This window comes from Lipophrys pholis (genome assembly GCF_963383615.2).
Source record: "Lipophrys pholis genome assembly, chromosome: 3".
Lineage (NCBI taxonomy): Eukaryota > Metazoa > Chordata > Actinopteri > Blenniiformes > Blenniidae > Lipophrys > Lipophrys pholis.
In genome coordinates this window covers 5623936-5646000 of record NC_137627.1, presented here as the reverse complement: position 1 = coordinate 5646000, position 22065 = coordinate 5623936, and the positions used below count along the sequence as shown (strand labels likewise).

At 41.0% G+C, this 22065-nt stretch overlaps 1 protein-coding gene across 1 annotated transcript in view; it reads right to left on the bottom strand.

Moving 5' to 3' along the window:
- Positions 1-4739: 4739 nt before the first annotated feature.
- The window catches only part of gal3st2 (galactose-3-O-sulfotransferase 2), a gene marked incomplete at its 3' end in the record, with an annotated part of 35842 nt that continues 18516 nt past the window's right edge, over positions 4740-22065 (bottom strand). The window contains exons 4-6 of the mRNA XM_080459681.1: positions 20457-21355; positions 7947-8010; positions 4740-4808 (exon numbers count right to left, since the gene is read on the bottom strand). Coding sequence (XP_080315807.1) covers positions 4740-4808; positions 7947-8010; positions 20457-21355 — 1032 coding nt within the window. The remainder of the gene's footprint in view (positions 4809-7946; positions 8011-20456; positions 21356-22065) is intronic.

The window sequence follows — 22065 nt, the reverse complement described above, 5'->3', positions numbered from 1 at the left end:
TGAGAGAGCGAACGCTTTCCTCCTCGTGTCTGCTTCATGTAGGAGATGTCGAAGATGTGGCGGCAACTGGTACATAAATAGAGGCAGGACATGAAAAAGTGGCTGCAGTTTGTTAGATCCAGTAAAACCTGATGTAATGCCTTTGATTGCTTTGTTAAGCCTGTCTTCTTCCATAAGGCACAGAAAGGTTTTGATGTGCTTGAATGCAAAAGCTGTAATAACTTTTCTCGGCTTGGAAATGGCTTCATTTCATCACATAGACAGCTTTCTCCTCCTGATGCTCGTGCAGTTTTTACATTTGGCAGCCACAGATAGGATGAAATATTGTTCCAGATCAACGACTGAGGCACTTATCAGTGACATGTTTGGATATTTTAACTTGGTCATCAGCTGAGTGGTCAGCTACACGATGAGCTTCATTCTGATTAGATATACAGGATGGCAGGACTGTAACTCAGCCCAGCAGACGTTGGGGACATTAGCGGGGTACAAACTGGAGAAGAAAGAAGAAGGTAGCTCGGAGAGACAATCCCTCATGCAGGCAATCATTATTTAGGCTACATTCAGGCCGCAGGTCTTGATGCTCAATTCCAATCTTTTTCGCGTGATCATTTCAAACGCGACCTGCCATGTGAACTGTCATGTGCCCAGAGCGCAGAAGACAATGTGAAGTCACGCCGAGCACGATATTTACGCATGGCACGCAGGTCAGCACCAGGGTTGCCAGATGTGACTCACTGTTTCCAGCCCAAACAGCATAAAAACCACACACCTGAATAAAAACCAGCCCAAATCTCAGCCTGTGTAAAAATCATGTTAGAACCATTAAAGTATTATATGTGGAATACTGAATATGCCATAAACACACAAATGCACAAAATAAACAAAGTTAAAAGGTAAGAGAGTTTGGCTCCCCAACTGGGGGATACCGCCATATCTGGCAACGCTGGTCAGCCCATGTAGATTTATTTTCAAGAAAAATCTAAAGGGAAGAAAAGGGAGAATGAGATAAAAAGAGAGCGCAGTTTTAAACAACTTTTACCATTTTGGCGGAGCCGGGGCTGATTCGTGACGTCAGTCACACGTGGACGACGAAGCAGTCGCATGTAGAAAAATATCTGAATCGGTACCACATACGGTCGAGGCCTGGGTCTGGTGTGAAAAAAATTGGAATTGGAGTTTTCACACGGCCACAAAACTGGTTGGATATGGGCTACTTGTGAATAAAAAAATCTGAATTTCCCCGCAGTGTGAACGAGTCCTTAGACTCACCAATTACTTTACACATTTGGACTGTGAGAGAAAACCCACTAAAACTAAATCTAGGTAATAATTGATAAATCTTAAACCACTAGCGTGTGAGGGAAGGTTTCATGACATGCATATAAAGTCCAGTGGACCGAAAGGAGAATATTCGAACACAGTGAATAACAGCCAAGGCTCAGTTGGTTCCACTACAGAACCTCTTTAGTCCCGTTGTAGTCGCTGCCTTCAGCTTTCACATAGTTGGACGTGAATAAACATTTCCCATGAGATTTCTTTTATTAACATTCCAGATTCATTACACTCCGCAGTGTGGAGTTTGCATGTTCTCCATTTCCTGCGGGTACTCTGGTTTCCTCCCACAGTCCACAAACATGGATGTGAGTTTAATTGGTGGCGCTAAATTGCCCCCAGGTGTGAATGTGAGAGTGTGTGGTCGTCTGTCTCGGTGTGTTTGCCCCGCGATGGACTGGAGAGCTGCCCAGGGTGTTAAAAAGGAACAAGCACGTGGCATATTTTCCATGCTTTATACTATTTTATAGAATTTATTGTTTACCTGAGATTACCGAAACCATCAAAAAATAAAAAAAAACATATTATGCAACCTGTTTTTTTTCTGTTCTAAGCACTCATACCTGGAAAATGTGTTTCTCTTGTACCCTCCTGTCATGACATGCTCATATTTGGCTTTGCCAGTTTATTTTTTACCTTCCCTAAAACCAACACTTGACATGTTTTTGTGAATGTCATCAAGTACTGAACAGAACAGAAAGTTCAGGTGTAAATATAAAAACAGAAAATTCGCGTTGTGTCGTTAAAATAAACTTAGTGGATAAAAATGAGAGCTTGATGCGTCCAAACAAACAGAATCTGGACACTTCTACTACCTCCTCTCCTACAAGATTGAATAAATCAAAAGTTACACCCTTTTTAATTAATTACATTAGTTATTTAGAAGCTCGGAAACAAGATGTGAGCGCAACATAAACACAATATCCATCACCTTCTCAGCAGATGGGAACCTGTTGAAGCCAATTAGGCTTTCAGCGTACAAGAAAAAAAAACATTTTTCATTTGTTTGACCTCACTTTCTGACTCAATACTAATTAATTATTCAGGGTCTTCTGGAAGGCAATACCTGGCTTTCTGGCTGTTAAATACTGTGTTCAGTAGCTGGTGAGTAGATCTGCTGTTTGTTGCCGGATAAGTAGGATCGAGTGACTTTTAGACAAATATAACTGAGCTTTATGGTGAGTTTAACAGCAGGTCACAGTTTTGGCAGTGAAGCCGCGCTGCAGATTTAAGTGATACTCTCTGTGGTCACATTACTGTCAACATTTATTTCACACTGTGGCAGAAATACTAAGAATGTATTAATCATAACCGCGTAATTTTGTCTGCACCGTCCCTCTGGGTGTAATATCACTTTGGTCCAAAGCAAGCTGTGTTCACACATTTTTCTTTAAACAATCAAAATCATTCTCTAAAATGTAGATATCATTGGCGTAGTGGTTAGAAATGTCATCTCACTGTACTGCTGCATTTAGACATAGGCCCAATCCATTACAAATATCGTTTACACATCATTTGTGTCACATTCCTAAAATTCTTTATGTGACATAACACATCCAAACGTCACATTAAGAATAGTTAGTAATGTGCCGCAAATTACGGGAAAATTATATTTGTAACACATCGTACCCATGTGTAAATGCAGCATAAGAAAACTGCTGTTTGATTCCTGTGTAAAGTTTGTATGTTTTCATTGAGCTTACAGAGGTTTTCCCTGGGCTGCTGTTGTTTCCACAGTTCAGAAAATATGCTTCTTGAGTTAATTTGAGACCTTTGATTTCCTGTAAATGTGTGTACGTGTGAAATATTATTTCTAAATTGATATTTATTTTCATAAATATTAGGAATTGGGAAGGCTGTGGTTCAGTTGTTCTCTATTTACACAACAGTGTTTTAAAGTAAAATAAAAAAAATTTAAAAATTGTTTTGGGTGTCCATTTACGCAACAACGTTCCTCAGACTCACCCCCCCAAAAAAACTTTTGCAAACAGTTCCAAAGGTGGAAATATCTCGGGGGGGGAAAAAACTGTCTCGGTGGAAACTTGGAAAATGCAATATCAAATATCAGTATCAAAATAATGAGACTTCTAGGAAAACAGTTGAGCCTACACATTGTAAAAGCAGTTTTAAGTTCTCAATTTGCTACAGAATGTGACATCTTCCACTCTGCTTTAGAATTGTCACAGCCTTGGAAACCAATAGAAGTAACTTGTAAATTCACATTAGCTGGTCTCCTCTTAGCTTCATTTGCAGGATGAAACATCAAAACCGAGATCAGCTCCGCATCTCATCTGTTGTAAATCCATCTCAACACTGGATGCTGAACATAAATCCAGTGCTTGTCAGTGAAATATTGTATAATCCAGACTGTTTGCTCCAGTTTGATTTTACTGATTCTCAGGTCACATACTTCAGCTCGACATTGATTTTTGTATTTAGTGGTAATACCTTCAAAAACTGTATCATTGTCTGTGTTAGATGACTGTGGATCGATGGTCCTGCTGGAACTGACTAAAGCCTGGAGTTCTTGAGGTAAAAGAGGCACATCAGGCCCGTCTCTCTGCAGGAGGGCTGTTGGGTTACTGCTGTGACGGATGACTGGAACTGCTCCACAACACAGACGTGACAGAAAGATTCCATCCAAACCTGTTTGTGTTTTTCCAGCCAGATCTCAGTTTCTAAGTACTCCGCAAATTGAACGATGAACCAAACAGATCTCAGTTTCTTCTCTCCCAGCCGATTGAAAGTCATCCTGCAGGTTCCAGACTCCAATATTGTTTTAATCAAATTACAAGATGCTAGTTAAGTTGTTTACCTTTACTTCTTACCGGTACGCTTATCAATTTAAGTACACACCTGCGAGAAAGTGCTCAGATAGAAGTCTTTGGGACCAGTTTCATTTCTGCTTCTGCTATTTTTCCCTTATCTTTACCAACACACTAAATGCATCCGAGCTTCTTTAAACGTTCTCACAGTGGCTCAATAGGCCTCTTGCTTGTGAACATGCAGCACTCTGCATACTGGAAGTGTCGATATCCTCGAGTCCACTAAAAGGCATCAATAATGAACATTGACGGCAGGTCACTGAGGGTGTTTGCACTTATCGAATATGTATTATTAATTGCTTTATGACTGATTTCTACTGTCTGCAGGGTTCACAGCGGTTTATTGCAGAGTCCTCAGAGCCTTTTGCAAGTCATCAATCAGCCGTGTGCAGTAATAGTGCCTCTGATTGTGGTTGTATCGTGGATTTTCCGAACTATCAGGGGCCATTCACATTGGGTTAGTCCAGGACTTGGTGCATCATGACATGATGAATCATAACTACAGCAATGAGACACAAATCACAAGATTCTTGTTAATGCAGTTCAAAAATATAATACGGGCTTCCTGCTGCCTTGCTCTTATTTATTCCTGCACAAACCGGGAACATCGTACACAGTGTCTTCCTTTGCCTGGCAGTTCGCACACTCCTGAAAGACGACACATAAGAAGAGCGACACAGCGGGTCTGCTTAGAAACCCTGCTGACAAAAGGAGCAGCGAAGTGTGGAGTGATTCAAATTAGACTGGAGCGCGTTCGGGAGTGACTGAATGTCTTGTCGGCGTTGGGATTTTGATGCGTGCCATGTACTGAAAGTGCAACGTCCCTGATTCAATTGTATTGACCTTTGTTCCACGTCGTGGTCCTTCTTCTCTACCACTGCTTCCTCAGAATGAATGTAAAAGATTAAAAAAAAAGAAAAAGAATTGTAACATTTCAATTTCAAAGATGCTTTGAAGTGGCAAACTCAAAAAGTCAGCCAATTATAGTTTTTTTTCTTTCCTTCAGAGTTATGCAAGTTTATATAGGAGGGGCTAAATCATAGTAGCTGTATCAGCGAGAAGCCCTGGAGCTTCTAAAGTGTCACTGACATATCATTGTTCCACTTTTACTGCTATAATGTTACAATTAGTGGATTTTTAAGTCACAAAACAGGCTTCTGTACCAGAATTTTGCCAGTGAGTTTTATAACTGCTGTACTGAAGCTGGTCCAATCTGTAGATTCAAAGCACTCTCACAGTACTTGCAGTGCTTCTCCACAGCCTCAGCCTGATGAGTTTCCTCACCGGTTTTTTACGAGTTTCACACACTTTCCCTATACTATAAAGACTGCATAATTCTGTGTGCCTTCTGCCGATGGCATTATACAGTTCATTTAGTCACTTCTTAGCAGCCACACTGCAACACAATGACTATAAAATGAGCCGACTTTGGTTGTGCTTGAAGTGAAATAGGTGCCAGGGTCTTGTAATCCTCTGGGATTGCTTGAACTTCAAGACTTCAATGGTATTTCATCAAAATTTTTACCTTTCAATGTGTTGAAAGAGTTGACATGAAAAAAGATGGTGCACTGTGACTGGAATTTCTGCTCATCCACTTAGTTGGTGTATTGTTCGTGATAAATAGGCAGCTTTTAAAATAGCCTCCCCAACAAGGGGCATCAGTCGAGCTTCAAACCAGCGACCGTGGACTTGGACTGAGCGCACGGCTCACCACGGCAGCTAATAAAATCCAGCAGGTGGTCAATTTGTTTCAAAGACCCTTGAAACACAGGTATTCCTGAAAGTGAAAGCACTGCAGTATAATATGATGCAATAAAAGATCCGTTTCCCTCGCTGGATGACCTTAAAGCTGTGGTTCCTCAAAGAGATTATTCTTTATGGGCTTCCTCTAACCCGGTTAGACGACTGACGTCATGTTGCTGACGTGATGAGCCCAGGTTAATTTCCTATTCAGATGGGATCACCACCCCATCATGGTGGGATAGTTTGTGTGTCTTTCAGACCCCTGGAGCTTGTCGGCAGGGCCGCCCATGACAAACAGGAAAGAAAAGGTAGAGACAAGATAAAGAGTGGTCCCCTGGCCTTTCAGTTTGGAGGTTGAATGGTGGGCTAATAACGTGCTCCTATAAAACCTTCGTAGTACAAACTAACATTGCCACTGTGCCCTACTGTAGGGAAGCAGAGGTACGTGACATTAACGCCTGCAAAATGTGTCGCTTAAACCATCGACAAAATTGCTGTTGCCAAAAAAAGTGTAAAGACAATGAGTGAGTCGGGCAAGTGTGACTGGGTGACTCAAAAGATGCTGAATAATTTCCTTAAGAAAAAAACAAAAAGTGATAGTGATTTGTGTGCTGGTTTTCCAGTTATTTGAACACTCAATATCACCAGCTTGGTTTGAAAAAAGAAATAAACCACACAAAAACAGCTCCAACAGCATTTTTTTCAATCTTTTCTTTTTTGGGGGGGAATCTTAATGTTGAAATTAGCCTTTTGGAAAAAAATAATAATGTTGTTCACTGTATTTCCCAGACCTGTGACATATTCAGAAAGGACTTGCATATCAAAATATCCCAAAAGATTCCACCTGGGCCCACTAGATGTCACTACATCTACAACACACGTCAGTAAAATTATCATCACGAATGCATTTGACTGAAAGTCTATTTTTTCTCCTCATTTTTGACCGATGCGACCTATAACACCAATGCATCGTGTGGTCCAATAATATAAGCACCTAACACCAGTTCATTGAGGCCCCAGCAGTGGTTTTCATCAGATGCACCGTCGTACAGGATTAGCCGCCTGTGGTTCCACTGCTCGCCAGCAACAATAGTGCAAATATGGTAAACAGTCAAAATGTTAGTGGCTTCAGATTTGATGTCAGTTGCAAATAGAAGCGATAGCAGAAGTGGCTCTTTGAGCTGGAACAGGGAAGGAGTCTAATTATGTATGCACCACTCCTCAGACATAATATTGATTTGTTTGCTGGTTTCCCTTACAGGGGTTTTCCAGATACTTGAACACTCAATATCATCAGCTTGGTTAAGAAAAAAAACAAAAAAAAACAACAACACAAAAACAGCTAGAAGCTAAATCTAATTGTATGAGGAAACGCAATAAAGCTGAAACACAGGTAGGGGAGCAATATTGGTGCAGCGTGTTGAATGACAGTCCGTGTCTGCATCACTCTCCGTTTCCAGCCGCCTTCCCCAGGTGCGACGGCAGCGACGCCGTAAATGAAATGTAATCAAACTTCTCCAGTTGCATGGCGAAACAAAGCCGAGTCACTTAAAACGCCGCTCAGACTGTTATTACAACGGCTCTTTTCATCCGAAACAAAGAGAAGCTCTGAAACACCAACACTCACTTTTTCCAATTTCCACCAATTAAAGCCAAAGCTCTATAAAACACCTTGTTTTCTCTGAGAGAGAGAGAGAGAGAGAGAGAGAAAAAAAAAAAAAAAAGACAACGCACACACAGAGGAAACTGCCATCCTGTGGAGATAATTGCCCAACCGCCTCTCGGGCCGACTGATTGCCAACAGCGGCCGTAAACGGCGAGTTGTGTCTGCCTGTGTGTTCGTTTTGAGCTCCTTTATTGAACTCCTTCCAATGAAAATGCAAAAGGGAAGATTGTGTAGGAGAGCTGATGGCTGCCACATGTGAGGCAGTTAGTGGAATCACCGATATGAGACAAAGGCCGTCAAGAAGGAGCTGCCACTCCTGCTGCTGACCTGCAGGAGGACCCTTCATGTCCAGACGTGCGGCGCGGCGCGGCACTCACCTCCTTTACTGTTGAACGTCCCAACATCGGTACCACGTCCAGCAGCTCACAGATGGTATCCCTCCTGGAAACAATGGATCAGTAAACATTTAACAAGCTGCACAACCCAATGAAAGACACGGCCCCGTAGTCCTGTGACCACATAAAAACTCGCATAATAACTCCACATAAAGTTCCCCGGCGAACTACTTGTGAATTGGTGTAATAAAGAAAATACAAGAGCGGGATTTTGTTTATTTCATCCATGAATGCTGGGAGTTACTGACCCGTCCTGCTGATCCAGGTTTCCCGTTTGTGCATCTGGAAGTGGAAGTTACTTATATGTCATCATCCTTGTGTAACATTGACGGTCTGCAAGGGACTCGGTCAAGCTAAAGTTCGGCGCACAACCAGCTGAACATCTACTACATAATTAACACAGAGAAGAAGACGGTTCTGAACAAACCAGAGACGCATTAAGCACAAGGGACAAATCAACATCTGCACACGGAAGTGGAAACACGTAGAGCAAATGTACGGAGGCCAAGAGAAAAAGCTGAAGCGCAGCAATGCAGGAGGCAGTGCGCCAACAAATCCCACCGTTTTATTGTGAAGTAGCTCGATTGATTCATAAAACAACCGTCAAAACATTTAACTATGGAAAATGAGTTTCCACTTCTGACTGAGCCAGCCAAAATTCCAAGGAGCTTCTATAATGTAGTATGATGATCCTCCAGTTAGACTCGTGTGAGCCAAACAAAATCGGCCCCTTTCTTCTAATTGTTTCCACATTGTTGGTGGAATCGGGTCAAAACTGTAAATAAACGGGCCTGCGTATAAATCCTGATGTTTGTCCGTTATTCTTTTCGCCAGGTGCAGCGAGAACATATTGCAGATGTGTATGAATTACCCAGTAAAATGTTGGCAGACAATAGATATTGTGCCTCTGTTGTTCAGCTTTGTCCACTTGGATCCCTACTGCCCTCTAGTGGTGGTGTGGCTGTAGATAAATCAGGGGTGTCAGACTCATGGTCACATTCAGCCCAGTCTCATCTTGACTAACTTGATCCAACTTTAAAGGTTTTTCTTTGCCGTTGTGGTGGTTCAGAGTACGTGTGGTAGAAATGTAAATATTTTCCAAAAACAGTCACTACAAAAAAAAAATTGACTGTTTCAACATAAAGCCAATTTTACTGCAAAATGCAGTGAAATGTCCAAAAAAAAAAAAAACTTCTCCTATAGCATTAGGAAAGTTTTTTTTTTTTTTTACAAACTCACCCAGACAAGCATGAGGCCAGTTTGATACCAACACGGTAGATATCTTTCATTGCAGCATTACCAACATCTCAGCTCGGGTTTTATTGTTGTGTCGATTCTGATACTCTTCAGAGATTTGTGGTTAAAAAGATCTATGTTCTCTTTGAGGTTTTTACAATTCCCTCGGTGGTTTAGCAGGTTGAATTGGAGCCTATTGTGGACCAGTTTTGGCCCACAGGCCTCATGTTTGACACCCCTGATGTACAGACAATATGGTTCATAATTGAGGTCTTGTTTCTTTTTTTGAGTGAAAATTGTCCCATAACAATGCCATGTAAAATGCAACAATATCATTTACGACCACTAGATGTCACTGTATGACAACCAAATGATGCGACTGGTGGAGGTTTTTTTTCCTCTTTGTGGCGTACTTTTGATTAACACGACCTATACAGCAGTTCACTGTATAGCTCGGTAATAATAGAGCAGTCTAGCTAATGCAGCGCACGAGTTCATTGAGGAGCCAACAGTGGTTTTTATGGTATTCACCACCGTCCAGCCGCCTCTGGCTCTACTGCCGGTCGGCAGCAGTAGGAGTTTGGCACAATAGTGCAGTTGTGGTAAATAGTCAGTGTGTTGGTGGTTTCAGGATTGCCATCAGTTGCAAGTGGAAGCGATAGCAGGAGTGGCTCCTGGAGCAGGAACGGGGAAGGAGCTACCTAATTGGCACAGCGGCTGAGAGCTGGATGATTGCTGTTTACCTGAACAGTTGCAGGCTGACACACACACACACACACACACACACACACACACACACACACACACACACACACACACACACACACACACACACACACACACACACACACACACACACACACACACACACACACACACACACACACACACACACACACACACACACACACACACACACACACACACACACACACGAGTTGGGTTGGGGTCAGCAGTTAGTTTTAATGGTTAGAGTTGGTAGGAGGCTCATGAACACATCTGTGTAAGACTGGAGAGATACTACAGCAGTAAAAATCCTCCTGATGCCATCTGATGGTATCTGCCTTTTTGAATGTGCAGTTTGAACCTGGACCTTTGTGCCGATCATGTTCCAGGTTCTTTAACCCAAACCATAAACACTCATATCTCTTTTTATCTTTTTCTTAATGGAGCATTTTGGGTCTTTTTCTGGGTCTTTCGAAACGGTGTCAGATGTGTTCGGACTCATCCCGCCCTTGAGGGCAGTTCATAACCCAGTAGAAATGCCTCATCGCCAGCGGGTGTGGATATAAGCTCAAACTGATGGTGGCGAGTATTACATAATCGCCATGTGACAGACTGCACAACATTTTGTCTTGACGATTCGGGGGGGCATAATCCTTATGCTTATGTTGTGTCACATCAATCCCATCTGCTTGAGGTTTACAAGTTTGCAATGAGAGTCATGAGCAGTGGCGTTTCATTTAGACGTTTGACCCCTTTAAAAAAAAAAAAAAAAGCGTTTTTGAAAAGTTCCACTTTGGGAGCCGTTTTCAAAATGTAATGAAAGTTTTCCATCTTCACTTGAAGACATTGAGTTAACGAAGCCAGAGACATCATTTTTGAGAGGTATTGCAAAAAAATCAGCTTGGCTTCCTAAATCCTAGAAGTAGGTCGGTAGAACCTCGATCAGCAACGGCTCTGCTGCCCATAAACTCTGCCACGGCTTCACCACTTTTTTATCTGAACGTTTTAACACTGGATAGAAATAGTTGTAAATACATTTTTCAGACGGTTAGGATTTTCTGACAACCTTTTGCCTTTACTCTCTTTAACTGAACACTTTCTCATTATTATATTCTCAAAACCGACTTGTCACTTCTTTCCCTCTGAGTTACAATGAAATGATCAAAGCAGCCGAGATTAATAGTTTAAGTACAGAAGTTACATTAATAATAGTTGAATGACAACGCTTCCCTTCTTAAAGTTTTAAATCTAGATCACAGTGTTTTGTATAAAGTCAATTCACATCATTACATGTTTTTATATTTAAAGTTTATGACTCAAGACCAACTGTGTCAAAGGATTAAGTGAATCCACACTGACAAACAGCATTACGGCAAAATGTGTGTGTGTGTGTTTGTGCATTATTTTCCCCCTCTGTAAATAAGTGTTTTGTTTCTGAAACAATCCGTTGGTGTATCATGCTTTTCGACCGTCTCTCAAATCCGGATTTTCACGGCAGATCACGGCTTTGACGACCCGTCTGGCACAGAGCGGCCTGGCCGGGCAGATAAAGGCAGAATCTTTTTGCTTAAGGGACAGAATGAATGGCTGAGAGGACGTATGGATGGACAGAGAGGAGGATGAATACATGACGAGTGCAGCGAGGTGCAGCCAAGCACAGCCGAGGCTGCTGCCGTCCAAATCTGTTTGGCAAGGCTTGTGTGTTTATCTAGCCACACTGGACAAAAAGGAGGGGGCAGGAGGAGCTCTAGTCTGCCCCCTGCTGTCCAGATTGAGCCACAGCAGGAGGAACACAGAGACACACACACACACAGTGGACCACCATGCAGCCTTGTTAAATTATAGGAAACTTATTGTGCTTTAACAGCAACATCATATATAAAAACTATATATATATAGATACACGTATAAACAAATATTCCAAACTTTTACAACTCATACTTTCAGTGCTATTCAAATTAAGCAGTTCATGTCCACACCATAAATCAGCGACTCATTTTTGATGTAATGACATTTTTTACAATATTAGGGAGAACATGTCAAAAGGGTCTTGTTACATTATTGACCCGTTGTTCCATTTGGGGTTTTATTAAAAAAATGTTTTATTACATTTTGGGATCAGCACTCCTGTTACATTATCAACCAGTGATTACATTTCAGGTTTATTACATCATATTTGATAACAATTCGGATCACTATTACATTGTGAGTCTTATCAGGCTCTAGCAAGGCTCCAATCTGGCCAAACCACCAAGCAAATTGTAAAAATGTCAAAGAAAACTTAATAATTTTTTTTTTTTTTTTTTAATCAATTTCTTAAGAGTAGAACACACAACATGCCATTAAAACTAGCATTATCCCCAAAGCCACGCTGTCAGGGTGACTTGGTTAAAAAAAACACCTACAATGCAACAGCTCTAGGAGTTTTCACTGAATTCCTTTCAAGGTTTCATTAAAATTGGCTTTATGTTGAGATTGGAGTCATTTTCTGTAGCAATTGTTTGATTTTGTGAAAATATAAACATTCTCATCTCGTATACTCTGCAACACAATAAAGAAAAGCTTTAAAGTTTAAATATAAACCTTATTCTGGCACTATTCTACCACTCAAGATGAAATCTGGTTGTGTGGCTCCTGAAACTGAGTTTGACACCCCTGCTTTATTAATGCATTATTTATTTATTTATTTTTAAATAACCACTATTAGATACAGTATGTGATACAGTCACTGTGTACTGAATAAAACCCTTAAAATCTCAGGGACTTCTGTGGAAACCTACAACTGATGAATGATGAAGCATTCGAATGATTACATTTTTTATAAATTTGGCAAAATTGACATCTTCCACAAAGTAGCCCCTGTGAAATGACATCTTGAAAAGAAAGTAAACACCGGGATACAGATTCCCACTTTTAAAACTAGCGGACAGAGTGTGTCAGCTGAGAGTTTCCTGTCACTTCACTATGCCAGATGTTTAAAATCTATCCCCCCCAAAAAAATGCTGAAATTCTCAAATGTTTACTTCGTCTTTTTTTGGTTTGTTGATCCAAACTTAACATAAACTCTATGAAGTGTTCAATTTTCTTAACCTTAAAGTATTACTTTATGAGCTTTTTATTTTCTTTTTCAGCTGTAACTCAAATCTGACTGCTTATAGACATTTGTTTTTAAAGTAAGACATAACATATTGACAGAAGGAGTCATAAAACTGAACATTAACCTTTTATGTCAGTCAGTGTAAATCTTTTGTGTGTGTGTGTGTGTGTGTGGGGGGGGGGGGGGGGGGGGGGGGCTTAAATTCCCTTGTGGTGTAAGATCACCTGTGTTTTGACTTGTGGTTCCATCCGTCTGTCCGCCCTGATCGTCTCATTTAAATCCAGAGAATTGAATTAAGTGTGGATCTTGCTAATCGCCCGGATCGCATTAAACTGTGCGGGAGCTTCTCTCGGGGTAATCAGTGCTCACAAACAGAGACAAATGACTGATGAGGAGCAGCTGCTCAGGTCACATTAGCTGATGAGCAGCAGGTGTGCACAGCCGGAAACACACACACATACACACAATAATATGACGTCATCTTTGGAGGAATTCCCTCTGCAGTATTTCCTCGACCTTTCGCGTCACAACTGGTGACTTAACCATGTACTTTTACTTTTGCGGCATCTCGTCTGTAAAGCGGCTTTACTATTAAACAGAACCAGCCGCCTCCGAACTGACACGCGCAGCACATGCAGTCTGACCTGACCCGCCCTCTTCTCCACTCTCAGCCAATCACAGGCCAGCTCGCCCTGACGGTGCGTTCAGGTGACACAAAAGAATTGGAACCAAGAAACGTCAACACTCGAGCTTTACGCAACAATAACACGACTGCAGAGATGTTGAACTGTTTTTGTAATTTTCTTTCTTTTTCAATCAATCAATCAATCAATCAATGAAAAACTCAGTTTGTCCCCGAAGGAGGAACTTATAAGGTTGCATATAGCAGATACTGCAAATATTTGAATAGATAAATAGATAAATGGTGCAATAACAGACCACAACTACATCGCCGGGTCAATAAATACCAGTAATTGTAAAAATCTGATAATAAAAGCGTGAGTCGGATATAAATACAACAGAGAATGGAGGTCAAAGGTTAAATATGTATAAGCAGGAGGCTGAGGGGGTGTGGGCAGCTGTTGGAAGTAACTAAAAAGTTACCTGTAATCTGATTTAATTCCTTTTAAAAACAAATTATCAGTAAAGTAACTAAATTGGTTTTAGAGGAGTAACGAGTAATCGGTAATCAGACTTTTCAAGGTAACTGTGGCAACACTGAACCACAACGTTTGCCTGCATGAAGCATGAAGTGACGCTCAATCCAGCAGCTCCAGTTTTTATTACACCACATTACTGTAATGATCTTCAGTTTTATATTTCAACGACAAGATACTATAGAATGCATGTATTTCCAGTATAGGTGGTCTCTAATATTCCTGTAATCAGATCAAGTCAACAGTTTGAAAATTGATCTAGAAACACAACAAAAACTTCCCATTAGACGTCAGTAATGTCCTGATGCTGGAATTTGCAATCCTCATGATGTCACCTGGCGAACACATTCATGTTCCTAAACCTGAGTTGATGGACGTTTTCAGCCTCTCATCTCGCCCTCTGAGATCAGATGTGAGACGCATGTCTGCACCTCGCTCATCTTCAGCTCAACGAATCCTCCCGGAGGCTTGTGTGGAGGAGAAGGCGTTACTCAGCGTTTAATATTCAGACGACACACCGAGCATTCAGGCGGCGATGGAAAAGGTCACACTCCAAAAAGGTCAGCAATGAAAATTTCACACAGCGGAGGGACCTGAAGGAATTTATAACCCGACCTGAAGGACTAATCAACACATTTTCACCTGTCAGTGGAATCCAGTCACAAAGTTTTGCTTTGTTTGTTTTGTTTTTTTATGCTCCAAAGAGAAAAGTCTAGATATTACTGTTATTAGTTTCAGCCATTTCAGGCTTCATGTCACTTCTCTTGCTGCTTGTACATGAAAGATGGTTTCATATTAACCCTTTAAAAGAACTTTTCACAACTCTTTTTATTTTTATGATATGAATTTTTAGAAATTCCAGAGGGAGTTGTTCTTGGCCCTCACGTATATAAAATACTAGTCATTCTTGCATAATGATGACGTTAAACAACAGTTTCCAAACTTGCTGTTACTGGATGTGAGAGCTGGATTTGAAATAGACATTAACACAATTCTTTTAAACCGACATAGTAATCATGTTGGCTTATTGGATTAAACATTCATTCCAAAAGCGGGAAATTTAGCCTGGGTTTGAAATTATGGTTTTTTTTTTTAAATCTTTAACTTGTGTGATTTATTTTTTTGTTCTATATTATCTTAGTCCTAACAACTTTCTTTCATCAGTTAATAAGAGTTTGGTTAAGTTAATTGAGTTAATGAAGAACTGGTGTTGGATGACATGTCTGTGTGGTGCAGGAGCAGTTTCTCAACACAAGGGGGCAGACCTCCTCATACTCCTTGTTGCAATGCAGCAGTGAAGTTTCTTGAATAATTACTTCATGTCTCAACTCTGTAGAGAAGCGTTTGTTATGGAGTAACGCTCTGTGCTGTGGAACGAATACCGTTGTGTGACGCCTTATTCAAGAGCTCCATCTAGCGGCTGTTTTATAGTACTGCTTCATCCAACATTCATCAAATGAATGAATGTTTTTAAATTGCTGTTCAATAAGACTGATTTATTATTCCTTTTTGTAATGTTAAACAGTTGTATACTGTCATTAAATCCTGCTTTTTCTGTAATGTGTTCTTCATTTTCTGGTGAGACTTCTCATTTGTTGACATTCCTGGAGAGGTTGACTCATCTGTTCAATGAAAACAAAAAATTCAACAAAAGATTGAAGACAAGTATTGGTTCAGGGCTTTATTTGCACACATCTAAAGAAAAAGATCTAAAGAAAATACCAATGAAAAATCCAACAGACAACCAATGAAAAGACCACAACTTGCTTTATTGCTCTGCAGAGCTCCGTAGCGTGAATAAATCTGATCTTCTGTGACCTCCACAGGCCGAAAAGTGACCGGTCTCCTCATAAGATAGTCTCACAGAGACCAAACTAGTGGTGTCATCAGATGCTCCTGTGGCACTGAAAAATATTAAGATTCAACCATCACCTAGTTCAAACTCAAATGCAGAAACCCTATAAAACCAGAGAGCCCACGTCTACCTTTACGATTCCCATTTCCCACAAAGAATTCTTTCCTTTATTTACACCATACCAACTTTGATTGTAATTGTGCACGGACCAAAGATTTGCGATCTGCATCAATAATACAGTTTAGGCTAGACATAGGTCGCTCAGTTTCCTGTAGCATTTCCACCAGGAATAGAGGATGGTGCTAATTGCAGTCACATATTCATAGTGTTATCTTTGACATGATGAAGCTCAAATGGCTGTTTTTAATGTAGATTTGGTTCAATGTAGTGTGAAATTGTGTTGTAATTGATTAAAACTGGGCACATATTATCTGCCAATCAACATAAACAGGTCAATGGTCGGGCTGCACTTTAAATCACAAATCTATCCTTATCACAATATCAAAATTGGCCATGTACATGTTACAAAGGACTGAGTGAACTGCAATCAATAGGTTTCTATGCACTGTTTACTCTTCAAGTTGCGACATTTGAAATATGAATTAATACTGTGATTGATTGCAATTAATTCACAGTGATTTGTGATTCAATCAAGACTAAATTAGAAGATCATGTGGCGGCCCTAATTATATCACAGCTCGTGGCGACATGGAAGAAATCAGGAGCAACAAAAACAATAAAGTCACTGTTGTTTGGAAGAAAAAATCTCAAACATTAACGTCAACTTCTTAAATGTTAGTATCTATCACAAATAGGATTATTATTGCAAGAAATGTCAGGCCGAGACCCCGTTTACACAGTATTTGAAGTGAAAACGCACAGTGTCTTGCTTTTTCAGTTCAGAAACACTTTGTGTTTGTGCAGCAATGTTTTGAAAAAGGATGTCCGTTTACGTGAAAACATCGGAAATGCTTAAAACAATGTAGTTCACATGCCCGGCCATGAGTTGCCGCTGTTGTTTGACACATGCATGTGTGGTTTCATTACAAAAACAGAGAACAATACGCTATAACCAATAACAATTACGAGGATGCGGACATTCGTATGGACAGAGTTGGACGAAATTGGAATGTTATGAGTGTCAACTATAAAACTACCGAGTCCCAGGAGGATCTGAACTCGCTGGAGGCAAACGTCGTTGTTATGGTTCATCCATTCGCGCATCTGCAGAAGAACTAACTACTACACCCGCGATGCGCTCAGACCCCCAGGACACAATGAAAGTTTTCTGTTTTTACTTGAAAACGTCGTCATGAAAGCGAGTCCTCAACGTTTGTGTCTTTCACCGATCGCACTGCTATTGAATCATTTACATCGTTATTCTAATTAAAACAAGTATATTATTAAAATACAGTGAACTTCTCGAAAGTACCATAATGTCTTGGGGTTTTGTTTTCTGTTTTTCTTTTGTGTTGTTGTTGATGTCGACCCTGTTGATTGTCTGTTTTGTTCTTTAGTGTTGTTTTCTGGTTTGTTTAATTTTATGTCTTATGAAAGACAAATTTGATATGAATGAGTGGCGGTACTTAAGCCTCAATCATCACAGACATTTCGTTGTTTGTTGTTGTTTTCTCATGCTGTTATGAACTGATTATTGGTACAAAGGGGCAGATTATATAAGATTATTCTTCCTTCTGCTCCTTTTCATTCAGAAGATTGTAAACTTTTGTGTTAATATTAAATAGATTTTCATTTCCTTTTTTTTTAAATGAATGGAATAAATTGAATTAAATTAAAAATAAAATAAAAATATTAAGGTCAAATTGTGCAGCCTGAACAAATTATGAAAAAAGGTAGCCTTATTGTGACCGTTAATAGAAATGATCGCAGGACAAATACAAACCCTCTGAATTGCGGCTTGAAAAAGTTTAAGAAAATAATCATGTTGAAAGTTGAGGTGGATTGTTTCGTTCCACTCGGGACTTTCAACCAAGAAATTGGGGTTAGAGTCCAGTAACGATCCAGCTGGAGGTCGAGTCGGACCAAAACAAGGCCTTTTCCCTCGACCTCACCAGACACTCGCGTCGCCTGAATCAAACCCAGAAAACCTTTGGAGAACAGAATGAGCGTGTTTATTCCTGTAACCTGATAACAAAAGTCCCATTCAGCCTTCACTGTTACTCTTAACCGGTCGAATTACCCCGCCGTCGTTCAGATCTAATGGAATGCAGGTCCCACACACCGGGAATAATACAACTCAGTGGAAATCCAACTTTCAGTTTCAGGACGTGTTGGTTTAAGTTAGTCGAAGCTAATAAATCTAAATTAAGAGATGTGAGGATAACATGGAAACCCCGTCACCATCTGTTTTTATATTGTAAACTGTCCATGTAGAAAGCATATCATCATTTTCAGTAGTGTTATGACATCACAGAACAACATGGAGAGTCCCACAAAAGAACATCTTTACCTTATGTACCCAGAAATAAATACGAAGATTCAGAATCTCACAACCAAACTCAAAATGTACAAATAGGAAGATCCAAACAAGGAGGATTTTGAGAGAACATCACAACAAATCTGGGAGTATTTTAGAAACTGTGCAGGCCCGTTTCACATATTCAGTGGAGATAATGAAGGTCAGAAGGTTCCTGCTTTGGGTAAACAGATTGGATAAGGTGTCAGAATCTTAAACACCTTTGTTTTGTTTCTATAATTAAGCCTAATTAAAGTGCAAAAAAATGCATCAGCACCTCACTTAGGTCCTGTATTCCTCGTCTTCAATGTGAACAAGTTAAAAAAATAGTAAATTTTAGCAATCACTCAGGCCTTTCCCCACACATAATTCTTTGATTGTTGCTGAGGAACTATTTATATTAAAACTACCCTGTACTTCAAAATAGTAGCAATTAATCCAAAACAAGTAAAAATTTCACATAAAGTGTTATGAGCAGAATTGATTTGGTCCATTTCGTTGACATGAGGATTAAGGAAGCATCAATACTTTCATCTTGGATCACGCTTCATGTGGCGCTTCCACTGACCGAACTAATGTGCATTGATTTGTACTCTTAAATCACGGGAGCTTCTTTTTGTTTTGTCTTCCAAAATCCACAAAGAGCAGACAGGTTAAGTATTTGCTGCGTGAAGTTGTTATAATCTGCAAACAAATGAGAAATGAAACTGTCAATTAAGATTATTCACTCCCATGCAAAAGTTTGTAGTAGTTTCTGTTTTCCCAACATTCATCAGAAGTCCGAGCCTCGTTTCCCGTGGTTCACATTCAGCTCAATCACTATTCAAACAGCAAAATTGAAGTACTTTTCTTTGAGAAACAGTTGTGGTCACGTTCCACTTTGAATAAATACCTACCATAACATTATGACCACCTGATGCACTTTTGCTCATCCTGCTGTGATGCACTGTGTAGTCTGACTACATTTTATCTGATTCAGTACTAAGAGCCACAGTTGAGCCTCCAGTTTACCATTGATCTTCTCACTGGACCGCCTTTGAAAAACAATACAGACTTCTGCAGGCTGGGAAAAACCCCACAAGAGCTGCACTTTAGGAGATGTGAGTCACTTAAACATTCCAATCCTTGGAAACCATTTTTCCAGCTTATGGGTCAGGAGTGTCAAACATAAGGCCCACGGGCCAAAACCGGCCCACAACAGGCTCCAATCCGGCCAAACCACCAAGCAAGATGTAAACATTTCAAAGAAAACATACTTCTTTTTTGGTATACAAATCTCTTAAGAGGAGTGTATACAACACAGCACTGAGGTCAGAGCTCAGACGCTGGTGATGCTTCCATGAAAGGTACGCACCTCGCTGCAACCAAACCAGCCTCAAATATGTGATGTCAGAGTGAGTTTGTAAAGACGTCCATAATACAAAGTTTTTTGGACATTTCACTATATTTTGCATCCGAAGGTGGCTTTCTGTTGAGATTGGATGGATGGATGGATGGATGGATGGATGGATGGATGGTTAGAGAGAGAGAGATGAACTAGAGCTGTTTGTGGCCCTTGAACTAATATGTTTGACACCCCTGCTCTAGAGCATCAAATATTAATATTCCTGAATAATATATACAGATGATTAAAAGAGTCGGTTTCACCTGTCATAATGTGTCGGCTCTGTGTGTCTCTCGTCACAACAAAACTGTTATCACATGCTTTAAAAGCACTCAGATTCCTTGTATGTTCTTCATTCATGGACTTCTTGGGCTGTAATGGACACTATCATTTCTGCTGAGTCACCAGCTTCTTCACAAGCTTGGACCTAGGGTATTTTCTTTTGTACTACATCCCAGAGATGTCACAGTTTCCACTCACGGCATGTCAGCTTCACGTTCATGGTCTTTGTGCGTTGTTTCGGTACCTATTGAAGCCCTTTGATGTTTAGGATGTATATACATTTTTCGGATGGTTTGTCTGTGACGGGCCACCCTCTTCCGCAGCATCCCCATCACAGCAGTCCTTCCCGAATCCGTTATCTTCTGTGCTGGCCGATACTTTGCGGCACTATCAGGGAACTGCTTGAAGTAGAGTTGATCCGTGTACTGCAGCTCCGGAGTTATAAGTCTTTGACATTTTGTTTTGGTGTCTCTGTCCAGATTCGGGTTGAGGTTATATCCCTGAATGACAGCTGCTCCGTACTGGAACGGCTTCAGCCCGACGTCTTTTACCTGTGACGGATCGACTGGCCGTCCATCTTTTAGACAAGTGTTTGCCAGCTTGGCCTGAATATCTCTGAGTTCAGACACTTCTCTTTTCATATTTTCTCTCCCAATCAGGGTATCTACTTTCTGCCAGAAGGTTGTATTGAAGTGCAGGTAGAGCCTCCAATCCAAAGCATTCCACTGTTTGATCTTCTCCGCAGTCTCGGGACTGAGAGACCGACGGGTTTTTTCACTGCGACTGTTGAGCCTGAAGGACGCCACGTCTTCCAGGGACCAGCAGAGGGCGCGCCTGAGCAGGATCATGGATTCCTCAAAGTATTCAGAAATAAGAACGAGGCTGAAATCCCGCTCTATGCCCTCGATAGTCGCGGCGACTCTCTTCTCCAGATCTACGGCACCGGCCGTCACGTTATTGTCGTAACCAAAGTCAAAAGCCAGGATGTTGTGAGCGTAGTGGTTATTATTCATTGAGAAGTTGAAGTTTTTCCAGCTGCTGTCGAGAAAACTGTCCAGGCTCGGGCTCTTCTGGAAGGCCGGGATGCTCTTGAAGTAAATGAATATTGACTCCATCATAGTCACAGGATGTCGCAGGATGGAAAAGTAGAAGGTGTCCTGGGGCATCACTTTTGCCACCTGAAATAAAACATGGAGCAGGGATTACTTCAGGTCATACATGAAATACAAAACATATTGAGGTCGGCTCTCTGACACCTGACGAAGCCTCTGGCCGGCTATTCGCTGCCTTCAGGTGGTGGTTTCTGAAGACTGTTTAACACCACAATGTTTTCAAGTGAAAAAGGAAAACTTTCGCAGTGTTTTCATGGGTCTGTTTATACGACAACGGCGCCAGGAGCCACTGAAAACACAACTTTGTGAAAACATTTTGACGCAGAAACACAACTTTTCAAAAATGGAGGTGGCCGAGCACAGGAGAGGTGGAGGTGTGACTCAGGGGGAAACGCAGACTCGGGTGGGACGCACACCTCTCACAAATGGTCAAAACCTGCACTGTGTCTGGATCCCTGTGCCCAAACTCACCTGAACATGAGGTGCACGTTACAGCGCCGACTCTGTCTCCATGGCAATGGGGGAAAACACATGTTTTCTGAAGCACTGCCACTGCGCATGCACACCATGCTCATAGTAAATAGTTCTTCTGCACGTGCAACAGTAGATGGACAATAACAACAATGCCACGACGAACAGTCCACATTCTCCTGGAGTACAAACGCGACGCGTTTTCACTGGAAACGTTGTCGTGTAAACGGGGCCTTGCATGTGAACTAGGTGTGTGAAACTATTGGCATAGCTCACCTTAGACCCATCAGGAACCCACGTATATA